This window comes from Microcaecilia unicolor, chromosome 1, assembly GCF_901765095.1.
Source record: "Microcaecilia unicolor chromosome 1, aMicUni1.1, whole genome shotgun sequence".
In the NCBI taxonomy this organism is placed as follows: domain Eukaryota; kingdom Metazoa; phylum Chordata; class Amphibia; order Gymnophiona; family Siphonopidae; genus Microcaecilia; species Microcaecilia unicolor.
This window is the reverse complement of record NC_044031.1, coordinates 703,300,282-703,327,010: the sequence shown is the minus strand read 5'-3', so window position 1 is coordinate 703,327,010 and position 26,729 is coordinate 703,300,282. Positions and strand designations below refer to the sequence as shown.

General features: G+C 40.1%; 1 protein-coding gene across 1 annotated transcript in view; it reads right to left on the bottom strand.

The window, feature by feature from the left end:
- Positions 1-6,991: 6,991 nt before the first annotated feature.
- The window catches only part of ADAM10 (ADAM metallopeptidase domain 10), a 309,988-nt gene continuing 290,250 nt past the window's right edge, over positions 6,992-26,729 (bottom strand). Inside the window, exons 14-16 of the mRNA XM_030188829.1 lie at positions 19,950-20,170; positions 17,717-17,843; positions 6,992-9,721 (exon numbers count right to left, since the gene is read on the bottom strand). Coding sequence (XP_030044689.1) covers positions 9,627-9,721; positions 17,717-17,843; positions 19,950-20,170 — 443 coding nt within the window. The 3' untranslated portion in view covers positions 6,992-9,626. The remainder of the gene's footprint in view (positions 9,722-17,716; positions 17,844-19,949; positions 20,171-26,729) is intronic.

Sequence of the window (26,729 nt, the reverse complement as noted above, 5' to 3'; positions counted from 1 at the left end):
GAACCAAAACACACACTGAAAATTCTGCATTTCTACACAGTCTCCTACTCCTGAGAGGAAAACTACAATGAAGATCCTCATCCCAGGTCAGCATGAATTTATGTTTAAAAGAATCCTATCCTCTCATAAATTTGTATAGCACTGAAATCGAGCAAGGAGATTTCCTCAAGAGTATCCACAAATTCTTCAGACACTCCATCTTATGAGGATCCTCCTGTAACCAGCCTTGTTTAGCCATATAGTGGTACAACTGAATGCAAGAAAAAAAATCCCCCACTGGTAAATTGTATGTGGCCCACATTGTATCAAAGGGAATCAGACAACCACCAATTAGAACATCTCGAAAACTAACCAAGCCCAATCGTTCCCAATGAGTAAAGGTTCCATTCCAAGCCCAATCGTTCCCAATGAGTAAAGGTTCCATTCCATCGAACAGACACAAACTCAGTGTTCAACGCATTGCGTCCAATGAAGATGCCCTATCCATATGTCCCCACTGCCTAGTTGCCGCCCTCCAGATCTCAAACAGATGGCAGAGAAATGGTCTAAGTATCCACTGGAGAGGCCATTTCCTGTCTGCCGGTGTCCATAAAGAGAGCAGTGAATGACCAGGGAAATAGGAATGCTCCAAATGCACCACAGATTTACCCTGCCCCACTTCCCATTCCAACACCAACCACAACTGAGCAGCCATATAGTACCAGTCCAAATTAGGGACTGCTTTACTGCCCTGTTCCAGGGTGCCCCATAATATCTGGAGATAAGCATGGGTTGCCTTCCGCCCCAAATGAATTGAGATAAAAGGGCTTGCATATGGCAGATAAGTTGACAAGGAATGCAAATTGGTAGGGACTGAAACAAAAATAACTGCAGTAAAATATTAATCTTCATCACCTCAATATGCCCCTGCCACGAAAGCCACAACCCCTGCCAGCACCCCAAGTCCGTGCAAATAGGACATAAAATCTTGTTATAATTAAGAACTTGTAGGCACTGGATATCACATGGTATCTGAACACCCGTAACCTATCCTCTTCCTCGTGGGACAGGGAAATACTGAAGAATTCACATTTATCCATATTAATTTTTAGTCCTGTCACACTTTTATATTCCCTAAACATCTGTAGGATAATAGGAAGAGTCAGGACCAGGTCCCGAATATACAGTAAGACATCAATGGCGAAAAGAGCGATGTGATGTGATGCTCCAATTCCCTCCCCCACCCCCCCCAAAAAAATCAAAATGGGCCTGGATTCTAATCACTAAGGGTTCTATGTAGAGCACAAAGAGTAAAAGCGAAAGGGGGCAGACTTGTCAAAACTCAAATCAGATTTTTATTGCTTTTGGTAGCAAATGATACCAAAAGGGTTGATGATCAGTAATCTGAGAATCTGAGGAAAGTAGTCAAATCCAAGATACTACATGGCTCCAAAACGCCCAATTCCCCATTGGTGTCATGCATCACCATGACTTGTTTTTAAATATAGAAACATTTATTCACTGCAATCTGATGAATATTCTGAATTTTAAGACCTCTTTAAAGTAAACAGTAAACAATATATGTTAGATGCAATTAAGGTTTATGTTACTCTACTGCAGCAGAATTTGATTGCCACAAAACAAGGGGAGAAAAATTCAAAATCATAGGATAACGGCCATACTACGATATACTTATCCCATCTATAGCAATCTTCACATCAACCATTTCGATGAACATGGGAGAAACTTCAATTATTCAATAAATTTGTTTTGTGTTCATAATTTTCCTAAGTACTAGCACAGACCAACTTGGTCTAATATAGGCCATAGGCTGCTAATCATTGCACTACTTTTTTTTTTTAATGTGCCAAACTCTGCAATCTCAAACACAAACTGTGTAAAGTGCCACTTAGCTTTTAATGTCCGGGGTCCCAACATGTCCGTTTCACTGACCTGCTGTTTCAAGAGACCCAATTTTTAATGTCACACGCTGGCTACAGTGAGTTTTGGAAGGAAGTTTGAAAAACTGTGAGTAATCTCTTTCATTTTACCATGAGTAAAAGAAAAGCTAAATTAAAGGTGATTCGGCTTTGAATACTCTTCTTTAGGGCCCCTTGGATAAGCATTTGGTGGTTGGCTTTACATCTGTGATAGTACCCTCAGTGATTTCTCCCTTTTGGATTGAGCTATCAGCTCTGCCAAAAGGAATCCACACCCTATGTCAGGTTACTCTGGGATTATCTTCATCTCACATAAGTACAGTGGTGGAAATAAGTATTTGATCCCTTGCTAATTTTGTAAGTTTGCCCACTGACAAAGACATGAGCAGCCCATAATTGAAGGGTAGGTTATTGGTAAGTGAGAGATAGCACACCACAAATTAAATCCGGAAAATCACATTGTGGAAAGTATATGAATTTATTTGCATTCTGCAGAGGGAAATAAGTATTTGATCCCCCACCAACCAGTAAGAGATCTGGCCCCTACAGACCAGGTAGATGCTCCAAATCAACTCGTTACCTGCATGACAGACAGCTGTCGGCAATGGTCACCTGTATGAAAGACACCTGTCCACAGACTCAGTGAATCAGTCAGACTCTAACCTCTACAAAATGGCCAAGAGCAAGGAGCTGTCTAAGGATGTCAGGGACAAGATCATACACCTGCACAAGGCTGGAATGGGCTACAAAACCATCAGTAAGACGCTGGGCGAGAAGGAGACAACTGTTGGTGCCATAGTAAGAAAATGGAAGAAGTACAAAATGACTGTCAATCGACAAAGATCTGGGGCTCCACGCAAAATCTCACCTCGTGGGGTATCCTTGATCATGAGGAAGGTTAGAAATCAGCCTACAACTACAAGGGGGGAACTTGTCAATGATCTCAAGGCAGCTGGGACCACTGTCACCACGAAAACCATTGGTAACACATTACGACATAACGGATTGCAATCCTGCAGTGCCCGCAAGGTCCCCCTGCTCCAGAAGGCACATGTGACGGCCCGTCTGAAGTTTGCCAGTGAACACCTGGATGATGCCGAGAGTGATTGGGAGAAGGTGCTGTGGTCAGATGAGACAAAAATTGAGCTCTTTGGCATGAACTCAACTCGCCGTGTTTGGAGGAAGAGAAATGCTGCCTATGACCCAAAGAACACCGTCCCCACTGTCAAGCATGGAGGTGGAAATGTTATGTTTTGGGGGTGTTTCTCTGCTAAGGGCACAGGACTACTTCACCGCATCAATGGGAGAATGGATGGGGCCATGTACCGTACAATTCTGAGTGACAACCTCCTTCCCTCCGCCAGGGCCTTAAAAATGGGTCGTGGCTGGGTCTTCCAGCACGACAATGACCCAAAACATACAGCCAAGGCAACAAAGGAGTGGCTCAGGAAGAAGCACATTAGGGTCATGGAGTGGCCTAGCCAGTCACCAGACCTTAATCCCATTGAAAACTTATGGAGGGAGCTGAAGCTGCGAGTTGCCAAGCGACAGCCCAGAACTCTTAATGATTTAGAGATGATCTGCAAAGAGGAGTGGACCAAAATTCCTCCTGACATGTGTGCAAACCTCATCATCAATTACAGAAGACGTCTGACCGCTGTGCTTGCCAACAAGGGTTTTGCCACCAAGTATTAGGTCTTGTTTGCCAGAGGGATTAAATACTTATTTCCCTCTGCAGAATGCAAATAAATTCATATACTTTCCACAATGTGATTTTCCGGATTTAATTTGTGATGTGCTATCTCTCACTGTTACCAATAACCTACCCTTCAATTATGGGCTGCTCATGTCTTTGTCAGTGGGCAAACTTACAAAATCAGCAAGGGATCAAATACTTATTTCCACCACTGTATATAAGTATTGCCATACTGGGACAGACTGAAGATCCATCAAGTCCAGCATCCTGCTTTCAACAGTGGCTAATCCAGGTTACAAATACCTGGCAAGATCCTAAAACAGTACAATACATTTTATGCTGCTTATCCTAGAAAAAAAAAAAATAATAATAAGCAGAGTGCTAAGGGAGAATTATATGGTGGAGTTTGTAGGTAAAGTCTCATAAACATGCAGCGGTTATCGTTTAGTATCTCTTATGCTGCTTAGTTGTAATCATAGACTGTTACCCACCGTCCTACCATTAAATGAGCTGCCTAGCATGCTTATTTTTTTACTTTTTTTCTTGTATTTTTACAAAGCATGCCGTTTGGCTCTTATATTATAATTATAACTGATGGCTTAAGGGATCAGTCACTTATCTGTATGCCTATACAGCAGCACACCCCAACAGGAGCCTCCTGGCTTTCTCAAGGGGAACTCTTCGTGCTGTTTCTATAAGAAAATATAGCAAACAAATATGTCAGCCCTTATCTTTATGCCGCTCCCTTTTATAGCTTATAATATTTGTCAAAGTTCAAGACTCACTAGGCAATCAGTTTGTTCTCATCTGCCATCTATCATTGATTGCAAAAATGGCGGCAGCATCTTTTTAAAATCCTATCTTACCGGAAACAGCTGATCTAACCAATTGTGTTTCACATAAAGCAGGTCCACTGGATATATGTGTTGAGACCATTTGGTTCCAGCGTATTTAGATGATAAATCCAGTAAATTTCCCGTTGTAGTAGCTGTCTGTTATGGTCACCCCCTCTGGGAGCTGGACTAATGTGATCAATAGCCATGACTTGTAGGGCCTCCACTTTTAACCAGTTTTTAATCCATAATAAAACACTACCTCCTATCCCATGACTCACCAATTTCCTCTGGAGTCCTTCATGAGGTACTTTGTCAAATGCCTTTTGAAAATAGATACACACAATATCGACCAGTTTACCTTCATCCACATGTTTGTTCACCCCTTCAAAGAAATGTAATAGATTAGTGAGGCAAGATTTCCCTTCACTAAATCCATCTTGGCTTTGTCTCACTAATTCAGCAGTGGAAACTGCTGAGTGAGTTGGGGGCAGTAGGTCCTGCTGACCTTTTATCAGGAGGAGAGGGTTTGGTTCTAGTTCCTAAACCTGTGGTGTGTTCTGAGTTGGAGGCACCTAGGCTAGGTTTGATCTCTAAAGGTCAAGGAGACACTTTGAAAGACATTTGGACTGGTTCAAAAAGACAATATCTACATTAACAATAACAGTTGTAAGCTGTGCCAATTTTCCCAAGAGACAGTTGCCAAGCTAGAGGAGTTAGACAATAAATTGTCTCAAGGTATCAAACCACAACTAACCAGTTTACAATCAGATCAGCAATGATCTTGCCATTCATTTCAAGGCAGAGAGGCTAGAGAATTCTCTGAGAGTTAGGATCCTTAGATTTCTAAATTTTCTTCAGACTAGATTGCTATTTGCTGAAAGTTTATTATCAAAATATTTCAAAGTAGTGTTGAACATCTCTAAACCTAAGGAAATTTATTGGTGTTTCTCAGAGATCTCAGGTAGAGAATTGACGAGGGTGTGGTTTCACAATTTTTTTTTTAAAGAGTTCTTTTTATGTTATTTCTACTAGGACTACCCTTCCTGGTTATATTCTCCATCAGAAGAATAATGTTGATATTGAAATCTGATTTCAAAAAGAAATACTTTTTTTTTGTGGGCAAAAGATTCAGATATTCCCAGATGCAGCTCATGCCATGCAGTTAAGAAAAAAAATTACTTATGGAATTAAGGTCCAGGGTACTTGCACTGGGAGGTACCCCCCCCCCCCCCCAAAAAAAAAAAGGTGCCCATTTAAGTGCCTTGTGATTTTGCAGTCTTTCCTGGCTGACAGGAAGATTCAGTGTTTAGTTTTTTTCCTTCTCTCTCTATGAAGAGCCAAATAGCTAGGTCTTGTTTCTAGCAGTGTCCAGAAAAGAGAAATAAATATGTCAGCTCTGGAACTCACTACAGAAGACTTTCTTTTTCACCTCCAGTTCAAAGGGGAAGGTAGGCTGATGTTATTTAGTTGGCTAGCCTGGGAGTCAGAATTTCAGAGATTTATAACTACCACCAGACCTCAGAAATCTCTACCATCCTAAGAGGAATTCATTTAAAATTTTTAAATTTTTTTCTGGCTTTGTTTTGTTTTACAATAAAGTACTCTGATCTCTTTAAAAAAGAAAAAAGGATTTTTTACATTGTAATTTTATATTGCTGGTTCGATGTTTGGTTATTTTTGTTGCTTTCTTAATTTTTTAAAGAAGCTTATTTGCTTGCCCTAGGGCTTGTTTCAAACCTCTAATTCAAAATGAGAAGGCAAGCTAATAGTCTTAAAAGTCACAGCACTTTGAAGTGTTAGGGAAGGGAGGGAGGGAACTAACTCCCACCCAACTCATCTTCTAAATCTTGCTATAGAGACCCACTCATCAATTACTTGATCTGAATTAAACATGTTTGGTAGTGGTTGTAAGTTACTAAATGGAAGGTTCACATTTCATGCAAATATACTTATTGAATAAATAATTAATATATATCCTTTTCGCCCAAGTTATTCAATTGGGTTATCTATTTCTATTGGGTTTATACTAGGATCTAATCATGTTTTTAAGTACTAGTGCTAAAACTCTGCCCATCCTAGGTGGCTTAGAAACTATCAGTGCTATGCATACATATACTCACATCATCTAAAAACAATAATATCTCATCATTCCTCTGGTAAGCTTTTGAACATAGTTGTAAGGGTGCTGAGGGCACATTTGTCCACACAAACACATATACATGAATTAACACACAGGCCCTGATTCACTACAGCATGGTTAATATGAATTGACCTGGTTAAAAATAAGAGAACATGGTAATTTGCATGCACTGTAATCTGTTTTTATAGCTGTGGAGGTTACCAAGCTTCAGTGAATCAGGGTTTGTAGGACTGCAGTTGGAAACAGGAACAAGTGATACCATCTTGATGATGCTGACTGCTAGGGCTCAAGGTGCTTTTGGAAGTGTCAGATAAAGAAAAAAATAAGAAGACACTCAATGTGGCATTTACACTTGTAAATTTGTGGAAAAGCATGGGTCTTTCAAGTTTATTTAATCAAGTTTATTTATTAATGCATTTCAAGTTTCAAAAAAAAAAAAAAAACATCTCTGCACAATACTTTTTAAATTTTTTTGCAACTTTTTAGTAAAAATTTCAAAAGAGAACAAAATAAAAAAAAGATACTGTATAAAACACAGCGGACATCAAACTGACAGTTGCATTAGCTTTCATTTGTCTTGATCTTTTTCATTTTACATCTTGACTTGAAGTGGAGAGTTCAGTGCATATTTCTCGGTTCAGAAAACATTTTACTTGGACTCAGCATAAAAACAGGGTGGACCACACTTCCCCAAACTCTACCACAGGATACCATTACAGGCAAAAACAAACCAAAAAAAAAAAAAAAAAAAAAACCAAAACAAAAAAGTGATCCAAAGCTTACCACACTGAAGAAGTTACAATGAATCCATGGAGAATAAAAATCACCATTTTAGAAAAGGAAACCCACTGTAAGCCTTTCCCCAGTCTGAAAAAGAATGTATTTAAAGGCTGTAAATTAACTACACACAATTTCTCTATTCTTCAGGTTGTATAGAATTATTTATAATCTATCTACAGGACTGGGGTTTCATGTACAAAAATTTGTTTCTAAACCATTGTACAAAAAAGCTGTATGTCTGTAAAAGTCACCACATAACTGTACAACTTTACAAGGAAGAAATTCCACTATTATCTGGAGCAGTTTTGGCCTTGCTGGCTTGCGTCACATCGTGAGAATGACTGTGTAAACCTTTCACTCTAAACACAAGACGAAAAAAGAAAAAGAGTAGCCTTTTCCATCTTTAGTAAACCTGAATATCAAAATTGTTTCCTATCAAAGACAGAAACTTTACTGCGGTTTACACCTCTAATTCCCCTACTTGATACATCCAAAAAAAAAATCATAAGTAGCAAATATGTCCAAGGTCACTAATGCCCTTTTCTGTTTCCTGCATAGGTGTAAAATGCCTGATAAAATAAAAGACATGTTTCTTTCCTCTTAAGACAGCAGTGAATTGCACTCTTCAGGCAAAGTATGGATAGGGGCACTCTGTTTCATCTTTACTGCTAGTCTATAACTACGTTTAAAAAGGAAAATACTCCATCCCCCTAACAAATATAAATAATCTAAACGGAAACAAAACAATAGGCTTGCCTTTAAGATTTAAACTTACTTTGCTAAGTGAGCGTACTTTAGTGGTTGTCCAATTACTGACATCAAGCAGAAAAAAAAATATCTGGAGAATTTTGCTAAGAAAGCTGAACCAACCTCCCAGTCTTCACACATCTTAACAATGGACCATTCTAATTCAGCCTAAATTTTAAATATTTGAACACACAATTAAACTGGTTGCAATCTTTTCATTAAAAAAAGAAATAAAGGTCCCTATTTACTAAGCTATGTTATCTGCTAATGCTGCAGATAACATAGTGCAGTCACCTACACCTTCAAGAGGTGGTGGTAACTGTATTCTGCATTACTCACCATGTAGTTAAAACACAGTAGCAAACTTCTCTGTGTTAAACTGCCCAGCAGCCCTCCCCCCCTCCCAAAAAAAAAAAAAAAAAATCTAAGAATGACCTCAAAAGTTACTGGAAAGGTTTTGTGGTCATCATGTGTTAGTAAATAGAGACTAACTGTATTCTTCCAGTAAATTATAGATAGCCATTTTTATCTAACTACCCATTACTTAGTAAGCTGAATAATTAGACTGTGTTATAAAAAATATATCCAAGAGCTATAATGATAATCTTAAATAAAACCTCATTCTGAAAGAGTTTGGCATGCATTCGACACTTATGTGCACGCCCAGAGCAGAAAAGCTCAAATGCTTTATCTTAGCAGCCATTTGTTTGATGTAAAATGAAATAAGGACTTTAAAAACTCTGAAAATAAAATTAAAAGAAAAAGAAAGCTCTATTTTCTTTTCATAGCTGCAATATAGAGCATGATGGAAATCTCTTGCAACTGTACACCATCTCCTCTGTTATCCTGAGTATGTATATCAATTAAACAGTAATTTCTTCATTAACAGCAGAAAAAAGTTTTATAATACAAAGAAACATATTCATATTGCAATTTTTTCTTTTTAACAATTGCACACAGAAGTACAGGTGTACATTAGAAATACATGTCTGCATATAACAATGTATACATGTTGGCAGATAATGTCTCCAGTGTTGAGTTGGTCTAGGTTATCAGCCTCAAAAGGCAGCTTGAAAAATATAGATTCAATTTGTTAATAAAAACTTTTTTGTTTGTTTGTTTTTAACCTAGAATCAGATTTGCCTGCAAGTGAAGTAATGATGCAACTAATGAAAAAAATGGGAGTGGGTGGAATAAAAGCAAAAAAAAAAAAAAAAAAAAAAGATGATACTCTTCCTTAAACTTTTGTGCCGTTAGGTTAAAAATATCCATCTATAAGAAAAATCAAGTAATTTTCTTCACTGTCAGCTGGAAACATCAGCTATTAAAAATTTAAATAACTCCACTTGTTTTGAGGACACAGGATCTTGCCTTTTATATCTTCTCTTCTCATTTTCTTTCATTTCATTGGCGCATTGGCCTGGGGGTATATTGACTCTTAGTAGGCTTTCTTTGGAGTGAAGTTTTCCCATTGTAGGCACTAGGAAGAACCAAGGCAAAAGCTGCTGTTAGCGTCTCATGTGTCCCATCTGGTAACTCTCCCGGGGTCTCTGGCGTGGAGGCTGCTGAGTCGTTTGCGGAGGTCTCCTCCTCTTTAAAGAGCCTTTTGGTGAGAAACAGAATAAAAATGTCATTCATCAATAAGGAAACCACTAACATGCAAGGTCTTAAATATATGTGGAGGGGCATTTTTGATATTTCGTCTAAATCAGACTTTGAATGTTTTGCTGAAAATATCCAAAAATCAAGCACTGAATATGGCCACTTTTGAACCTGAATAGCCATTTCCTAGGCATTTTGTGCTTAGTGCATCTATCTTTTTGGACCATTTTTGAAGAAGAAAAAAAAACGTCCAAGTGAAAAATGCATAAAATCAAACCATTGGGATGTAGAAGGAGCCAGCATTCTTAGAAGACTAGCCACACAGACATCCTATCAAAGCAGTGGAGCAACCTAGGGGACACTAGACTATAATAAAGGTCCCAAGGTACACATCTCACCATTGCCCCCTTGTATTTTACAGTGAGCCGTCTAAAATGCACCAAAAAAAATTACTTATGGCTGCAGTCACTTATATGTGGGTACAGTAGGTTTTGTTCAACAGACATTTTCCACCACAAGTGTAAGAGTGGATTATGGGCCTGCGGTCCCTTCTCCATAGTGCACTGCAACAACCACTAGGTTACTCCAGGGACCTGCTTGCTGCTCTAATAGGATTGGCAATAACATCTCAAGCTGTCAGAGGCTGGTATGTACTGTTTCATTCACATCTTTGAGGGGTGAGAGGGGGTCAGTGACCACTAGGAAAGTAAGGGGGTATCATTCCTTTATTCCTCCAGTGGTAATCAGGTCATTTAGGGCACTTTTTTGTGGCTTAGTTGTTATTAAAACAGGTTTAGACCAAAACATCCAACTTTTAGCTCTGGACGTATTTTGTTCCATTATGGCAGTGTTAAGAGCGCCCAAATCTTGCCCTTAACAAGCCCCCTTGTGATTTCGACACACTGCAAATGAACAGCATAGAAAAATGTCTAAAAAATGGGTTTCAAAAATAGCGATGTGGATGTTTTTGCAAGAAAAACCATCCAGTTTATGCCACTTTTTGGACGTTTTTCTCTGTCAAAAATGAGCCCCATAGTGGATTCTTCCCATTTTGTGCCATATTTATTGTAAGTTTTAACAAAATGTGCATTCAATATGTTTGAAAAACAAGATGAGCACAGCTGAATTCTGTGATGGATCAGGTATAATTAGAGTCCTCTAAGGATTCCTTTCACTTAATAAAATCAAGATTAATTATAGATATGCTTACAGCACTTGCTGCTTATTTAGTAACAGTTATTTCCATGCATTTTGTGTCACATTTTTGGTTTTAATTTTCAGAGGTTTATTAAGGAGTGAAGGAAGATGAGTGTAATTTTGCAAGATATTTTATACACCAGGAAATGTTTTATGTACTAGTGGTGGACTGAAGCATGACTGTGGTATAAAAAGACTAAAATATAAAAACACATACAATATGCAATGATTGAAACAAAGTGAACATTTTGGAAGACTTTTGGGTCTCTGACAGTCCCATGAAGATATATAAGCACATTATAAAAAAAAATTTGTTTGTACTTTTTAATTGTACTGAACTGCAATGATTTTGCTGCATACATTGCCAACAAAATTAAAAGTCTCAACCAGGATTTACAGGCAATCCCACCCAGTGCCCAACCAGTCAACCAGGGGTGCACAAACTTGCTCCCTCCAAACAGAGACAGATGGAACACTTTTAACCTAATGACAGCGAAGACCCTTGACAAAATCCTAAGAGACCTTCGACCAACTACCTGCTCCCTCGATCCCTGCCCATCAAAGATAGTACAGCAGGCACGTATGAGCCTTATAGAAGGCGCCACAAAAATTGTGAACACCTCTCTTTCTAATGGGCAACTACCAACAACATTAAAAAGGGTAGTGGTTCGCCCTCTGATGAAGAAAAACAACCTTGACCAGGACAAACTTGAAAGTTACAGGCCAGTATCCAACATCCCGTTTCTAGGGAAACTCATGTTCAACTTAATGAATGGCTAGAAAAGAGTAACTGGCTAAATCCATGTCAATCTGGATTCAGACCCAGTTATTGAACAGAAACGGTCCTCGTATCCCTGCTAGATGATCTTCACAGAAACCGAGACAAGGGATTTGCCTCTATGTTAGTACTGCTAGATTTCTCAGCAGCTTTTGACACTGTGGATCATGATATCTTGCTAGCACGACTGACAGAAACAGGTATCAATGGAACAGTACTTGCCTGGTTCAGAACCTATCTATCAGACAGGCAACAATCCATAATGTTTGGCAACAATTCATCACCACCATGGACACTGACCTGTGGGGTACCACAAGGATCGATACTGTCACCTATTCTGTTCAATATCTACCTCAAGCCACTAGCTGAGCTGATTCGCTCAATGGACACTCAGTTCTACATCTATGCAGATGATGTGCAGCTACCCATACCCAATGAACCTGACTTACCTACAGCCTTGAATAAACTGATTACCTAACATCAATTCAAGAATGGGCTAAACTCAACAAACTTTACATGAACCCAAGTAAAACCGAGCTTCTCTGGGTCCTTAAGTAGATACATACCTGACATCAAAATCCCTTTTGGGAAGTATGAACTCCCCCTCAAATCACAAGTCAGGAACCTTGGAATACAGCTAGATTCAACACTTACTCTGACTCTCCAAATCAAAGCAACCTTCAAGAGCTGCTTCTACTATTTACGACAGCTACGCTGCCTCTCTCCTTACATCGAGAAGGTAAATCTTATCCCAGTTTTGCACGCAATGGTAACATCAAGACTGGATTACTGCAATGCACTATACAATGGTCTGACTACAAAGGGGCCTGCACCAGCTCCAGTTGATTCAGAATGCAGCAGCAAGACTCGTAGAAGGTTGCAAGCGACATGACCACATCACACCATTTTTGCAAAAACGTCATTGGCTACCAGTACAATACAGGGCTAAATTTTAAACTCTATGTATGATCTTCAAGGCCCTGAAAGGAAATGGCCCTGAGTATCTAAAGAATAGGATGATCCTCCACACACCGCCAAGGACACTAAGGTCCTCCCAAGGACTTTCACTAACTACACCCTCTCCAAAAGACATTATACGATGTGATACCCGCAAGCGAGCCTTCTCCGGAGTAGCCCCCACACTCTGGAATGCATTGACTGAAAGGCTCCACTTAACACAAGACTATCTATACTTCAGGAAGCAGGTGAAAGCTTGGCTCTTCAACCAAGCCTTTAATGGAAGAAGTAACTAACTTGTTAGTCTCACTTACACACACAAGGAGTAACCCGGGCTGCACATATTGCAGTGGAACATGTTTATCCATTCCTCTATGTGCAACTTTCTTCAAATCAGTCACCTTACTTTCTAATTCTTCCTACTTTCTTACCCATCTATATGTTACAACTTTGCCTTACCCTTCACTACTAATAATAATGTTCTATTACGTATTGTGTTAACATTGCTAGTATACCATGCCATACTTTGTATTGTTTTTGAATATTTTTACTGCTGTAATTGCCTATTGCTCATGCTTGATCTATTCTTACGGTATACCGCCATGAGTGAACTCCTTCAAAAAGGCGGTAAATAAATCCTAACAAATAAATAAATAAATAAAATAAATTTAAACTGTGGGTTTATCTTCAGTAAAGAGCATTTGCTCTGTGGATTTTTTCCTTATTGTGATAGTCAGCATATTTTCCTCCAGAGCTTGCTTTTCATATCCTCTCTTCAGTATTTTTCACCTATCCTGGACTCAGCACACCCCATCATGTGCACATGACCTGTTCAACCATACCACCCAGATCCACTGTCCTCCTCATTCTATACTCTTGTGCACACATTTTCTAATTTCACATGCAAAACTGCATGTACAGATTATGTCACATTATACATCACTTATTGTCCACAAATACCAATGCATAGTTCACTGTAGATCACAAATCAAAATAATCTCTATATATAAAAGGCACCTCCAACGTTCTATGAAGCCTCCAGCCGGAAACTTGAGGTGCCAGAGATATCCGGTTTGAGGTTTGACACACACTGTCTGCCCTCGCGTCTACGTCATGACGTCCGGTGGGTAATGACAAAAGCGAACAACGCTGACGCAGGCTACACCTCCCCCGTCTTCCTCCCCGTCACGGCGCTCCAACTGCCTCGCTGCACCCCCCCCCCCCCCCGGCCACACTCCCTCCCTCACCTGGACACACAGACAACGCGGCTGTCTCCCTCACCCCTCCCGAGTCGCCGATAGACCACGGTCTCTCCACCCACAGTCACCCTCACCCACCCTCCTCTCCGATGGACACTCGCGCTACACGCTCGCTCGCCGTCCCGCCGCCCTCCCTCTCCTCTACAAGTCCACGTTACGAATCTCGCACAGGACGCAGAGGGAGAACGGCGGCACGGCGGCCGACTGGCTGGTGCGAGTGTCCATCGGGGACGAGTGTCGGTGACTGTTCCCTCACGCGGAACGGGGCCCAACGGTGACTCAGCAGGGGAGACGGACGGACAGACAGAGCAGCCGTCCCGCTCCAGAGTGCCCCTCAACCCCTTCAATCGACCCATGGCAGCCAAAACTAGGACTGGACATCCTACACCGGCAACAATGCACACTACTTCAAATGAGCCAAAAAGTCCACTGTAAGTACACACGACCATTGCACCAACAATGCACACTACTTGAAATGAGCCAATCAAGTCCACTGTAACTACATACGACCATTGCATAATCTCTGTTTCCACTCACCCACGCTGCCATCATTGCCATACACTCAAAACCATACAAACCTAACAGCTCCTGCTCCACATTCTCCTTTTTCAATTGTTGCTCCATCACAAACAACTATATACAGCTGTTTCAACTGGGAGGGAAGGTGGCCCTGGAACTGCGAGGGTGGGGACACCCTCAAGCTCGGACACACCCTGCAACTGGGAGGGGGGACAGGCCCTGAAACTCGGAGGGAGGGACAGGGGCCCCTGGAACTGGGAGGGAGGGGCCCCTGCCACACACTCTGATTTGCATACATACACTGTCACTCTCACAGCCACACTCACGCCCACTCACACTCTGTCACACACACACACACTCACATTCACTCTCTCTCACACACTCTCTCTCAAACATACACACTCCCAGGAAAACCTTGCTAGCGCCCGTTTCATTTCTCAGAAACTGGCCTTTTTTACTAGTGAGATATAATCTCAAGAATTACAAACTATCATAAATAAAATAATGTAATCATAATTACAAAAAACAAATACATCTAATCAATCCAAATATTCATGGAATAAGATCATTTTCAGAACTTTATGAAAAACCTGATAGTTCCTGAGCATACGTAATTCTAAAGGTAAAGAGTTCTATAGAGAAACAACTAAATAATGAAGAGTTAAACAGCTTATTAGATCTGATTAATCAAATTGGTAGAAAATTTAATAGCATGCAATCATAAATATTTCTGACAATAGTCTGATTACCACGTAAAAACTGCACAATCTTGCATAAGTATAATGGTGAAACACCACAGATGATCCAAGACACAACTGTAAGTAATTTAAACCTAGCCATGGCCTCTACCGGTAACCAATGCAATTTAATGAGCAAAGGAGTAGCTGCTGTAAATCTACCCACCAAGAATATCAACCGTGCCACCATATTTTAAACGAGTTGCAATCATTTTCCAGGTATCTTTGAGCAGCCATTGTAAATGATGTTAAAATAATGTAATCAAGATAGAATTTAAGCCTGAACTAGCAGACTAAACTTATCAGGATCAAAATAATTTCAAATAGTCTTCAATTTCTTTAATATATGAAATGAATTCTTACTTAAAGATTTTACATGATTAGAAAATGTTAATGAGCTATCAATCTCCACACCCAAAACTTTAGAACAAAACTCAAATGAAAATGTACTTATTCAATGAAAAAAATGCAGAGGAAACTTAGAGGGATCAAACAAACCCAACCAAAGGAATTTAGTTTGTTCTGGATTTAATTTAAGTCTATAATTTAAAATCCAGTTCCCAGCTCTTTCAGGGGTCCTTTTACTAAGGCGCGCTGAAAAATGGGCTGCGGTAGGATAGGCGCGGGTTTTGGGTGTGCGCCAATCCATTTTTAGTGCCTAATTAGGTGTAAATTGGCACTAAACCAATAACAGATGATTACTGGAGTTAAATGGCACTATTAACCCTAATTTGCAGTCACGTGTGCCTGTAAAAAAGGCCTTTTTTGCCGAAAATGGACATGCGGCAAAATGAAAATTGCCTCACGTCCATTTTGGGTCCGAGACCTTACCACCAGCCATTGACCAGGCGGTAAAGACCTGTGTGCCACTTGGCACGAGTCTGTTACACACACCCAAAAATAATAAATATTTTTCACACGCGCATATTGGATGTGCGCCAAAAATGAAATTTGGCATGCGTTGGGCACGCATAGATGCTTATGTGGCTTAGTAAAAGGGACCCTCAGTGTGTCGCTCCAACATCCACCTATCAGTAGAAGCAGGGTAATATCAGCATAGACAAAAAAAAAAAAAAAGGTATTTTTAACTTGTCTAACACCAAACCCAAAGGTTAGAGCAGCACATTGAATAAAGAAGGAGAGAGCGGGGACCCCTGAGGAACCCTGCAATCCAGGATTCAACCCATAGATAGGTTACTCGCCGCCTGCACTCTATAGTTACTAGTAAGAAACCCTCTAAACCAGCTTATAACCTTCTCACCTATCCCTATATCACTAAACCTGGACAACAGAATGTCATGGTCAACCAAGTCGAATGCAGTGGATAGGTCAAATTGAACTATAATTACATTTTGACCTCAGCTAAGCAACATTTTAACATGAGCAATGATAGATGCAATCATTGTTTCCACACCATATTTTTTATGAAAACCCAAATGAGCTGGATGCAAGATATTCCATTTATCCAAATACGCTTCTAACATTTTTGATACATATCCCTCTATTATCTTTACAAATAGAAGGATTGAAGCAATAGGACAGTAGTTACTAGCTACTTACAAATCTGCACTAGGATTTTAAAGAATAGGCGTAAGTACAATCAACCCCCATTATGATGGAAAATTACCATTTAATAATCCATTAATCCAAGATGTCAATGCCATCAAAAAAATGTCATTAGCAGACTTCAATAAATATGCTGGGTATGGATCTAAGCAACAGTTAGATTTTGCAAACCTAAGTAGAAGCTGCTTAACTTGCTCTTTCTCCAGAATTTGAAAATTATTCCACATACTGGGATATTACCTTGCCAATCAGGTGCAACCTGATCCCAGATAGTGGTAAGATTTAACTGATGCCATAACTTGACTACCTTATCCTTAAAATAAGCTAACATATTATAGAATAGTGGCAGTTACATGCGTAAGTTAATTGTCTAATTAGGTGCAAATTGGCACTAAACCAATAACAGATGATTACTGGAGTTAAATGGCACTAATGACCCTAATTTGCAGTCACGTGCATTAAATACACTTAGCTATTCTATATTAGTACCTAAATTCTATAGTGTGAAACTGCCAGAGGGGCATAGGTGGGGCAGAGGTGTACGAAGCAGTTACAGCTAAGCTTTCACAAACACTGAAAAGTGTTGGACATGACATGACCAATGTCAGGGATGGTTGTAGTATAGAAGGTGCTTAACATCAAAATAAGATATGAAGAAAAAGTCCAAGTTCTGGACTACTTTGGAACATAAGAAAAGCTATGGTAGGTCAGAATCAGGTTTATCAAGCCCAGCATCCTGTCTTGAACTGTGGCAGTCTAGGTCACAAGAATGTTGCAGATCCAAAAAAGTAGATCTATTTTTCATAGTTAATTTCCAAGGAAGAGCAATGACTATCCCAAGTCTTCCTGGCTAATAACTTATTTTCATTTTTTTATTTTTCAAGATACCATACAAGCATCCACATATTTATTTAATTTTTAAAATATTAAAGGAACATGAATCGGGAAATTAGAAACATGAAATTAATACTGGATTGCAGTACCTGGAAGTGGTTTAGGAGGTGGCAACTTTGGATTACTGCTTGGAGTATGGACACTGCATATCTTAATGAATCCAGCCATTAACATTATCAGAGCAATTCCCATCAGCAATACTGCCCACCAGTGACCCTACAATACAGAAAAATCAGGATTTTGTCTTCTAAATGAGTGTATTACATGCATAAGTAACAGTTTAGATAAACAGAATTTTTGTTAAGGTTTCTTTAGCACTCTTGGATGGTTAAACAGAATAATCCACGGTCAGCAATGCACTATCAGGGCAATTCTATAAATTAGTACCACAGTTTGTATCCCAATGCCATGCGCTTAGTGCCAATTCTATAATGGCATCATAGCACCAAGTTTCCGTTATAGAGTTTTAGCATAATGTTGATATTGGCATGCACATGTTTAGGCATGCCCTCTTACCCATGTCAATAGCAGGCGTAAGCTGGCATTCCTAAGTGCGACAAGTGGCATGTGTAATTTATAGTATTCTATAAACTATGCGCATAAGTTGGAGACACACCCATGGCCCACCCATGTGTATGCCCCCTTGCAGTTAGACTCTATGGCGCTTAGGTGCTACCTTATAGGATAGTGCCTAGTGCACATAGGTGCCTGTCAATTAATGGTGCCTTAGACGTTCCCAAGAGGCACACACCTCCAGGTGCCAGTTTATAGAATTGCCCTAAATCTGTACAATAGAACAACTTTATTAATAAATAACTTATTCATCATTGCATTCTGTAGTCTGTTTTTTTTTTCATGTAAAGGTTAAAGTGAAAACATGTTTGAAAGCTAAACATTACTCTAATATGAAAGTTTAGTACAACTCTTGCATTTGTTTTTCATGAATACACTTCCCTAGCTCCGAAGACATAAATTACAGAAGAACTAAAAATGTGCAGCTAGATAAGCAAATATTACTTCTTAGAATAAGGTCCCAAATAATTGAAAAAGTTAGTCAGCAGATGAGAATAGTATGTACCTATAGATATCTGTGTGCACTTGATATGGAAAGGAGAAAATAAGGGAGAACAATATGAAAAGAGCAATTCTGTAGCTAAAAGGCTTCAAGTGTATTAAACTTTCTACATTTTAGAAACTGGAATGGATTGTTCCATAGAAATGCAGAAGCCTTTCTGGGGGAGGGGGACTTATTTCTCTGGAATCCTCAATCCAATCTGGCCCAATTTTCAACTCTGTTTTTTACCAGTATTACCTCTACACTAAATTTGGTTCCATTCCATTAAATATTTTGGAGCCTTATTTGCAGACATATTCTCAACCCTCTTATGAACAATTTCTTTCCAATATCTGCTGGGTGGAAAAGAATAAAAAGAGAACAAAACAATTTCAACAGACTAGAAATACACTAAATAACAAAGAATGAATGATTGGCTTTTAGTGAGCAAGATGTCATTTCATTTGTTTTGCCATAAATTTTACTGTGAAACCTAGTGACTTAACGATTGGTATGTATGTTGACACCTAGTGACAAAAGTATGTAGTTTGCTACCAGTTATATGCACTGTCAACTAGTAAAAAAGCACAGTAATACCCGTTGCTGTGGGACAGTGGCATCCTATGGTTAACCTTTGAAATCTGATGCCTGACATTCATTATTTGATAAATCACATCTGTTTAATTATATTCTTTCCAAACCTGTAGAATATTTGAGTACTACTCAAGGAGGAGGAAATGGCTGTGTCATGATAAACCAAAAAACTCTAAACTATTATTTTAACATCTGTCTTCTTAGTGCCCTAGCGGATAACCTAAAGTGCCAGTACATTAACAAGGGTATCAAGCTTCCCTTTTCCTTTCTTTTTTGAACTTATTCCTCATATATTTTATACTTACTTGGAAAAAGGAAGAGGTGAAAAAGCTTACTAAACACAATACACATTTTTTTTTATTCCTTTAGTTTCTTGCTGTCATCCAAAAGCCTCAGCTTCATCCAGATACTTACGTCCATTCTGAATTGCCAATTCAAATTCAACTTATTTGCCAACAAGCATATAAAGTATTAAGGACTATAATGGTACACAGAATTTTGAGTAGATCACCTAACATCCGACATCTTTAGTTAAAAGATCTTAGAGAGTTATCACTACTATGCAGTGAAACACCTGTACAAGCAAGAGGGCATAGTAAGAACAGAGTCCATGTTTCCTGTCTTAAAATGAAGTGTGAATGTGGATGCAATTTTGAGATTAAAAGCAGACTTACCACAATCCATTCTGCTATATTTTCATACAGCTCTGGATTAAAAATGGCTTTCTTTAATCTAGCCAGAGGGCCATCAGCATCTACCAATCGACAGCGCATAAATACATCACAGTATCCTTTAAATTCATTACAAGGTGAACCAGGCTGCAGAGTAATGGTTTTGCCCTTGAAATGTGCTTCCCACTGAATAGACCCAGTACTTGCACAAGTCTGAGGATTCACTGGAGGGAAAAAAAAAAGAAAGAGAGAACCAAAATTCAAGCTGACTACCATTTTTTAAAATGTAAGCCTGCAACAAAATAGATAAAATACATAGAGGCATATTTTCAAAGCACTTAGACTTACAAAGTTCCACAGTAACCTATGGAACTTTAAGTGTACAGTGGTGGAAATAAGTATTTGATCCCTTGCTGATTTTGTAAGTTTGCCCACTGACAAAGACATGAGCAGCCCATAATTGAAGGGTAGGTTATTGGTAACAGTGAGAGATAGCACATCACAAATTAAATCCGGAAAATCACATTGTGGAAAGTATATGAATTTATTTGCATTCTGCAGAGGGAAATAAGTATTTGATCCCCCACCAACCAGTAAGAGATCTGGCCCCTACAGACCAGGTAGATGCTCCAAATCAACTCGTTACCTGCATGACAGACAGCTGTCGGCAATGGTCACCTGTATGAAAGACACCTGTCCACAGACTCAGTGAATCAGTCAGACTCTAACCTCTACAAAATGGCCAAGAGCAAGGAGCTGTCTAAGGATGTCAGGGACAAGATCATACACCTGCACAAGGCTGGAATGGGCTACAAAACCATCAGTAAGACGCTGGGCGAGAAGGAGACAACTGTTGGTGCCATAGTAAGAAAATGGAAGAAGTACAAAATGACTGTCAATCGACAAAGATCTGGGGCTCCACGCAAAATCTCACCTCGTGGGGTATCCTTGATCATGAGGAAGGTTAGAAATCAGCCTACAACTACAAGGGGGGAACTTGTCAATGATCTCAAGGCAGCTGGGACCACTGTCACCACGAAAACCATTGGTAACACATTATGACATAACGGATTGCAATCCTGCAGTGCCCGCAAGGTCCCCCTGCTCCGGAAGGCACATGTGACGGCCCGTCTGAAGTTTGCCAGTGAACACCTGGATGATGCCGAGAGTGATTGGGAGAAGGTGCTGTGGTCAGATGAGACAAAAATTGAGCTCTTTGGCATGAACTCAACTCGCCGTGTTTGGAGGAAGAGAAATGCTGCCTATGACCCAAAGAACACCGTCCCCACTGTCAAGCATGGAGGTGGAAATGTTATGTTTTGGGGGTGTTTCTCTGCTAAGGGCACAGGACTACTTCACCGCATCAATGGGAGAATGGATGGGGCCATGTACTGTACAATTCTGAGTGACAACCTCCTTCCCTCCGCCAGGGCCTTAAAAATGGGTCGTGGCTGGGTCTTCCAGCACGACAATGACCCAAAACATACAGCCAAGGCAACAAAGGAGTGGCTCAGGAAGAAGCACATTAGGGTCATGGAGTGGCCTAGCCAGTCACCAGACCTTAATCCCATTGAAAACTTATGGAGGGAGCTGAAGCTGCGAGTTGCCAAGCGACAGCCCAGAACTCTTAATGATTTAGAGATGATCTGCAAAGAGGAGTGGACCAAAATTCCTCCTGACATGTGTGCAAACCTCATCATCAACTACAGAAGACGTCTGACCGCTGTGCTTGCCAACAAGGGTTTTGCCACCAAGTATTAGGTCTTGTTTGCCAGAGGGATTAAATACTTATTTCCCTCTGCAGAATGCAAATAAATTCATATACTTTCCACAATGTGATTTTCCGGATTTAATTTGTGATGTGCTATCTCTCACTGTTACCAATAACCTACCCTTCAATTATGGGCTGCTCATGTCTTTGTCAGTGGGCAAACTTACAAAATCAGCAAGGGATCAAATACTTATTTCCACCACTGTATGTTCGTTAAGGAAGCATCCAAGCAACATTTTAAAAGCATGCAAAAATCAATCCAGTTGGTAATAGCCATTAATCAGCAGATTCTGTATAGGTTGATCAAAGTTGTGCTCACGAGTTTGGGCGCAAATACTAGATCTGCATATAAACTAGTTAGATGATAATTATTGCCATTAACTAGCACTTAATTGGCAGTAATTAGGAAGTTACACATGGGTCTGGTTCTACACCCTATTCAATAACATGTGCACCTAAATTTGATAGCACACAACTTCAAACAAGGTGTTGCCATGGAAGGGTTGGGGCATTTTCACGCTTAACTGCTATTTGTTGGACACAAGCATTTATATCAGCCTTTAGGAAGCTTAAGTGCTCGTGCCCAAAGTTACTAGCTAGAAGTACTCTCTGATAACCTTCTAGTGCTTGAAGCCTGCATCTTTGGCAGATGGAATTTGCTGGCATTGAATGAACGAAGCATATTTTTGAGCTGCAATAGCTCCTGAAGAAATGATATGAAGTGGAGCACCTCATAGAGCAGAAGTCAATTTTATATGCCACAGCTAAGTGACTTGTTACATTGTATTTCATGAGTGACTATTTGGTTAATAATGGATGCTTAAATTTGGGCATGTTTTATCAATGATTTTTGCTTTAGGGACACTTTGAGGTTTTGACACTTCATTAGTTTGGGATATATGTTCATGAGTAGGATTACGAGGATGTGTGAACACAGTCACTAACTTAAGCAAAAGTAGCTGTGTTAGGTCTACTTTGCTCTTTTGATGTATGTGACAGAACAGTGTGTTTTAAACCTGTAAAATTGCCTTTATTAACTCTTGAAGTGCATTTCTCTAGTTTGGCCAGCAAGTGGTGCATGTTTTATATTAAAGCTGTATAGAAAAGTGTATGCCCTCTTTTAGTTTCGCTTAGTGAAGAAGTGAATCCACAGTACTGTGAGCAGTATACTATTAAAACTTGTTGACTGGCCTCTGACTGGCCTTGAGTTTGAAATTACCCAGCAGTTGTTGCTGGTTGTTGCTTCAGACTTAGCCTGGGAGATCTCTTTGCTGAGGCTCGGTGAATTATATGTCCTGATCTTCCAAAGTACTGTTTAGACAGTATGCAAATGTTTAGTTAGCGTTATAATTGATCTAACTTTTTTTTGTTCGTTGTTCTAGTGTGACAATAAATCTGTTTAGTTTGTTGACTCTGCCTGTCTGGACTGATAAAGAATCCTGGTGGCTTGTGTGTTGAGTCTGTGAGTGTTTTCTGGGAACTGTGGGACCATTGGGAGTGTGGCTCCAGTAACCTAGAAATCACTGGGGATAACTGGAGAGTGGGAGACTAGCCCAGAGGTGGTTGTGACTCAGTTGGTGGAAGGAGGGTGCTAGTGTAGAGAAGAAGCAGCAGGTGCTGGCGGATCTGTGCTGTGCTGGGGATAGACAGTCTTACGTGGCCATGGGGTAACTCCAGGCGGGTAGCTAGGCGTTTCGTGACAACATACTTTCAGTACGCATGAGTAGTGACACACTGAGTGATCCTATATTGTATACAAAAGTTTTCTGTCAGAATATTATATTTATTATTGCAATGCTTGCCCTATTTTGTCCTTCAGAACATTATCAGAGAGTACTTGTGGTTAGTTATGATACATTATCTCTGTACAGATTTGTGGTTTTTCATGTGCTTAAGTTAGGTACAAAATGTACACTAAGCTAATATTCTGTAAAGGTTGTGTCATGCAGAGTGCCCTATACAGAACACTTGCTTAGCGCAGATCATACCAGTATCTAACTTGGGGTGCCATTTACTGAATGTAAATGTCTGTCTCTCTCATATTGTCACATTGTGTGGGCAGGGGGAAATCAGGCTTGTAAAAGAAGAAATCTCTTGTATTCTTCCTCATGGAAAAAAAAGAATAGTGCGCACAAGCACTATTTATATCCATTCTTGAAGCGACTTCCTAGATGTCAAATTTTTAAGCTGAGACTTTCCCTCTGTAAAGAAACTTGGTGCACTTCAGCACCTCTCACCACTAAACCACAACAGCTCAATCATAGACCCTGATCTCATTTTTACTCATTTCGCTAGACATTTAAAATTAGCGTTAAGCAATAAACTTAAAACCTGTGTGAAAAACTGTCCAAAAAGCATGTCTAAAATTTTTCAAATATCTACTGGCATTCACAATAAATGTTGTCAAGTATAACTTGTTTGATTCCCCAAGTTTAACAAAGCTGGCAAGAATAATTTGCTTGTTATGTTAATCTGCTATTGGCTCTCTGTGCTTTCAGGTTCCTCTGAATCACTATTTGCTCTCTGATTTCCCATTCTAAAGACTGCTGCCACAAGCCCACCCTCTCAGGAAGTGACATTGAAGTTAGTGTATACTTATTGCCCTCACCTAAGCAGTGAACGCTGCGTAGGCGTGCGCCAATCGAGCAAACATAAGGAGCAGGACCTGCTCTTTTATGCTCCTTCGGATGCTCCTTCGGATCACCCCACTATGCCTTTTTTTTCCCCCCTCACCTTATGGTAAAATTCCAGTACCTACTATGTTTTGACTAGTACCATTGACAATATGTCTCTCTCAATCAATTCCTGTACTTTGGGGATGTAGGTTACCTCCCAAATGCTCTTCCTTATCTCACAACCACGCCAAATAATCTCTGTTCTGTTAAACAATCCTTTTACTTCTAACTCCTGATGCAATACACACAAACTTTCAGCAGGACTCTTCAATTGTTGTTCTGCATGCCACAAACACTCCCTTCTTGATAATCTTATTACTACTTACAAGCTTGATTTAATTTTTCATACAGAAACCTAACAGATACAGATGCATCATATTTAAACCACGCAACCCCTCCAGGATACTGTTACCTGACTTGTAACCGTTCCACTCAGAAAGGGATTGGAATAGCTGTATTATACTCTATCAACTTACTGGTTTCTCACTTTATGTACTATGCTCAGTCTTTACTTGAATATTTGCAATTTCAAATTAATACTTCTCCTGCTCTTCTTTTTCTGTTGATCACTCTCCACAGCCCACTACTTTATCATATCTCCTTCACCAGGATTTAATCTCCAACTTTTGTCTACATTCTACTTATTCGAAGGTGGTCTGAACCTTGATCTAGATGTCCCTAATGCCCCTTTTTCTCAGGATTGCTTAGATCTCTTTTCAGATTTAAATCTACTCCAATATGTTACTAGTCACACTCATAAGGGAAGTCACACTCTTGACCCCATTCTTGCTATTCCTGATCCTAGAATCTCAATTCCAAGTCTCATAAATACAACCTCTACCCTGGTCGGACCACTCTCTTATTCTCTTCAAATGTCAAGTTCAACCAATGACTTCAACAGCACTGACTAAATACAATTCTCATCGAGACTTAACGTTTGAGCGAAACTCCTTGATCTCAAATTCCAATCTAAATATCGATAATTTTAATGGCCTCTCCCTTAATGATCAAACCCAAACCTGGAATAATGAATTAGTCTTAGCACTAAATACAATCGCTCCTCTCAAAATTCAGAACAGTACTACACAGAACAGACCGCATAGCCCCTGCTATACCCAAGATCTTTAATGTCACAAGCGCCAACTTCGTCAAGCTGAAAGAAAATGGTGTCGTCACCCTTCACCTACAAACTTTTCTATATACTTACTAACTTACCATTCTAGCAGCAAAACAAAAATATTACACGAATCTAACTGAAAAGGTGCCAAACACTTCCAATCTCTTTAAAACATTTAAATCATTGACCACTTATAAATCACCACCCGTTGACAAATCTCTTATTCAAAATCCGCAGACCCTAGCAGACCATTTCTTAACCAAGTTCAGTCATTGCAAAGTAATCTTTCTTCAAATTCATCTCCGGGGGTCATGCTCCCTACCTCAACGCAAGCGGTGTCCTCGGGCTGCGCAGGGTCAAGTCGACATGCACACTTGACTGGCACAGCCCTCAGCCATGTGTGTGTAGTTCTTCTCTGGCTGCAGGCTCCTTGATTGCTTTGCTTCCATACGCCTGGCTCTGCTCTCTCTCTGCCTGGCTTCCTATTGGTCTTCCGGTTCCTCCTTCCCTTGCTCTTGTCCCTGCTGATGTCAGACGCCAGCACTTTATCAGCTGAGCTCTTCCGGGACTCCATGCTTCGGCTTCTACTTTGGTAGGTGTTATTTGCTCAGTAGTTTGCTTCTTCTCTACTTTGTCCCTTGTTGCTGACTTTCCCTGTACCTGGATTACTCTCTTGCCTGATGCCTGCCTATTGACTGCCTGTGCCTGGATTACTCTCTTGCCTGCTGCCTGCCTACTGACTTTACCTGTGCCTGGATTACTCTCTTGCCTGCTGCCTGCCTACTGAATTTGCCTGTACCTGGATTACTCTCTTGACCTGCTGCCTGTTGGCCGATACATTCACCACCCTGCTTCTAGCTCCATCTCGTAAGTCCTGCTGGCCACCTGCACCTAGGGGCTCAACCTCTGGGGAACGGCGGTCAGCGCAGGTGAAACCCTGGGTTGTCTGGCCGCCAAGCAGAACCTGGTCCAAGTACCGGGCTCAGCAGCGCTCTACTTGGTACAAAAACTCACAAGTCTGACAACGGGTTCACCTACGACGTCATAGTATGCAATGCAGTAGTTTTGAGAATCTTAACTTACCATCTGAAGCAGAATTACAACAAACTATTACCTCAATGAAGACGACTACAGCATCCACTGATCCTATCCCATCAGGTTTGCTCAAGTATTTGTTAGACTCTTCTCCCCTTTATTCACTTCATGATTTAACAAAGTTT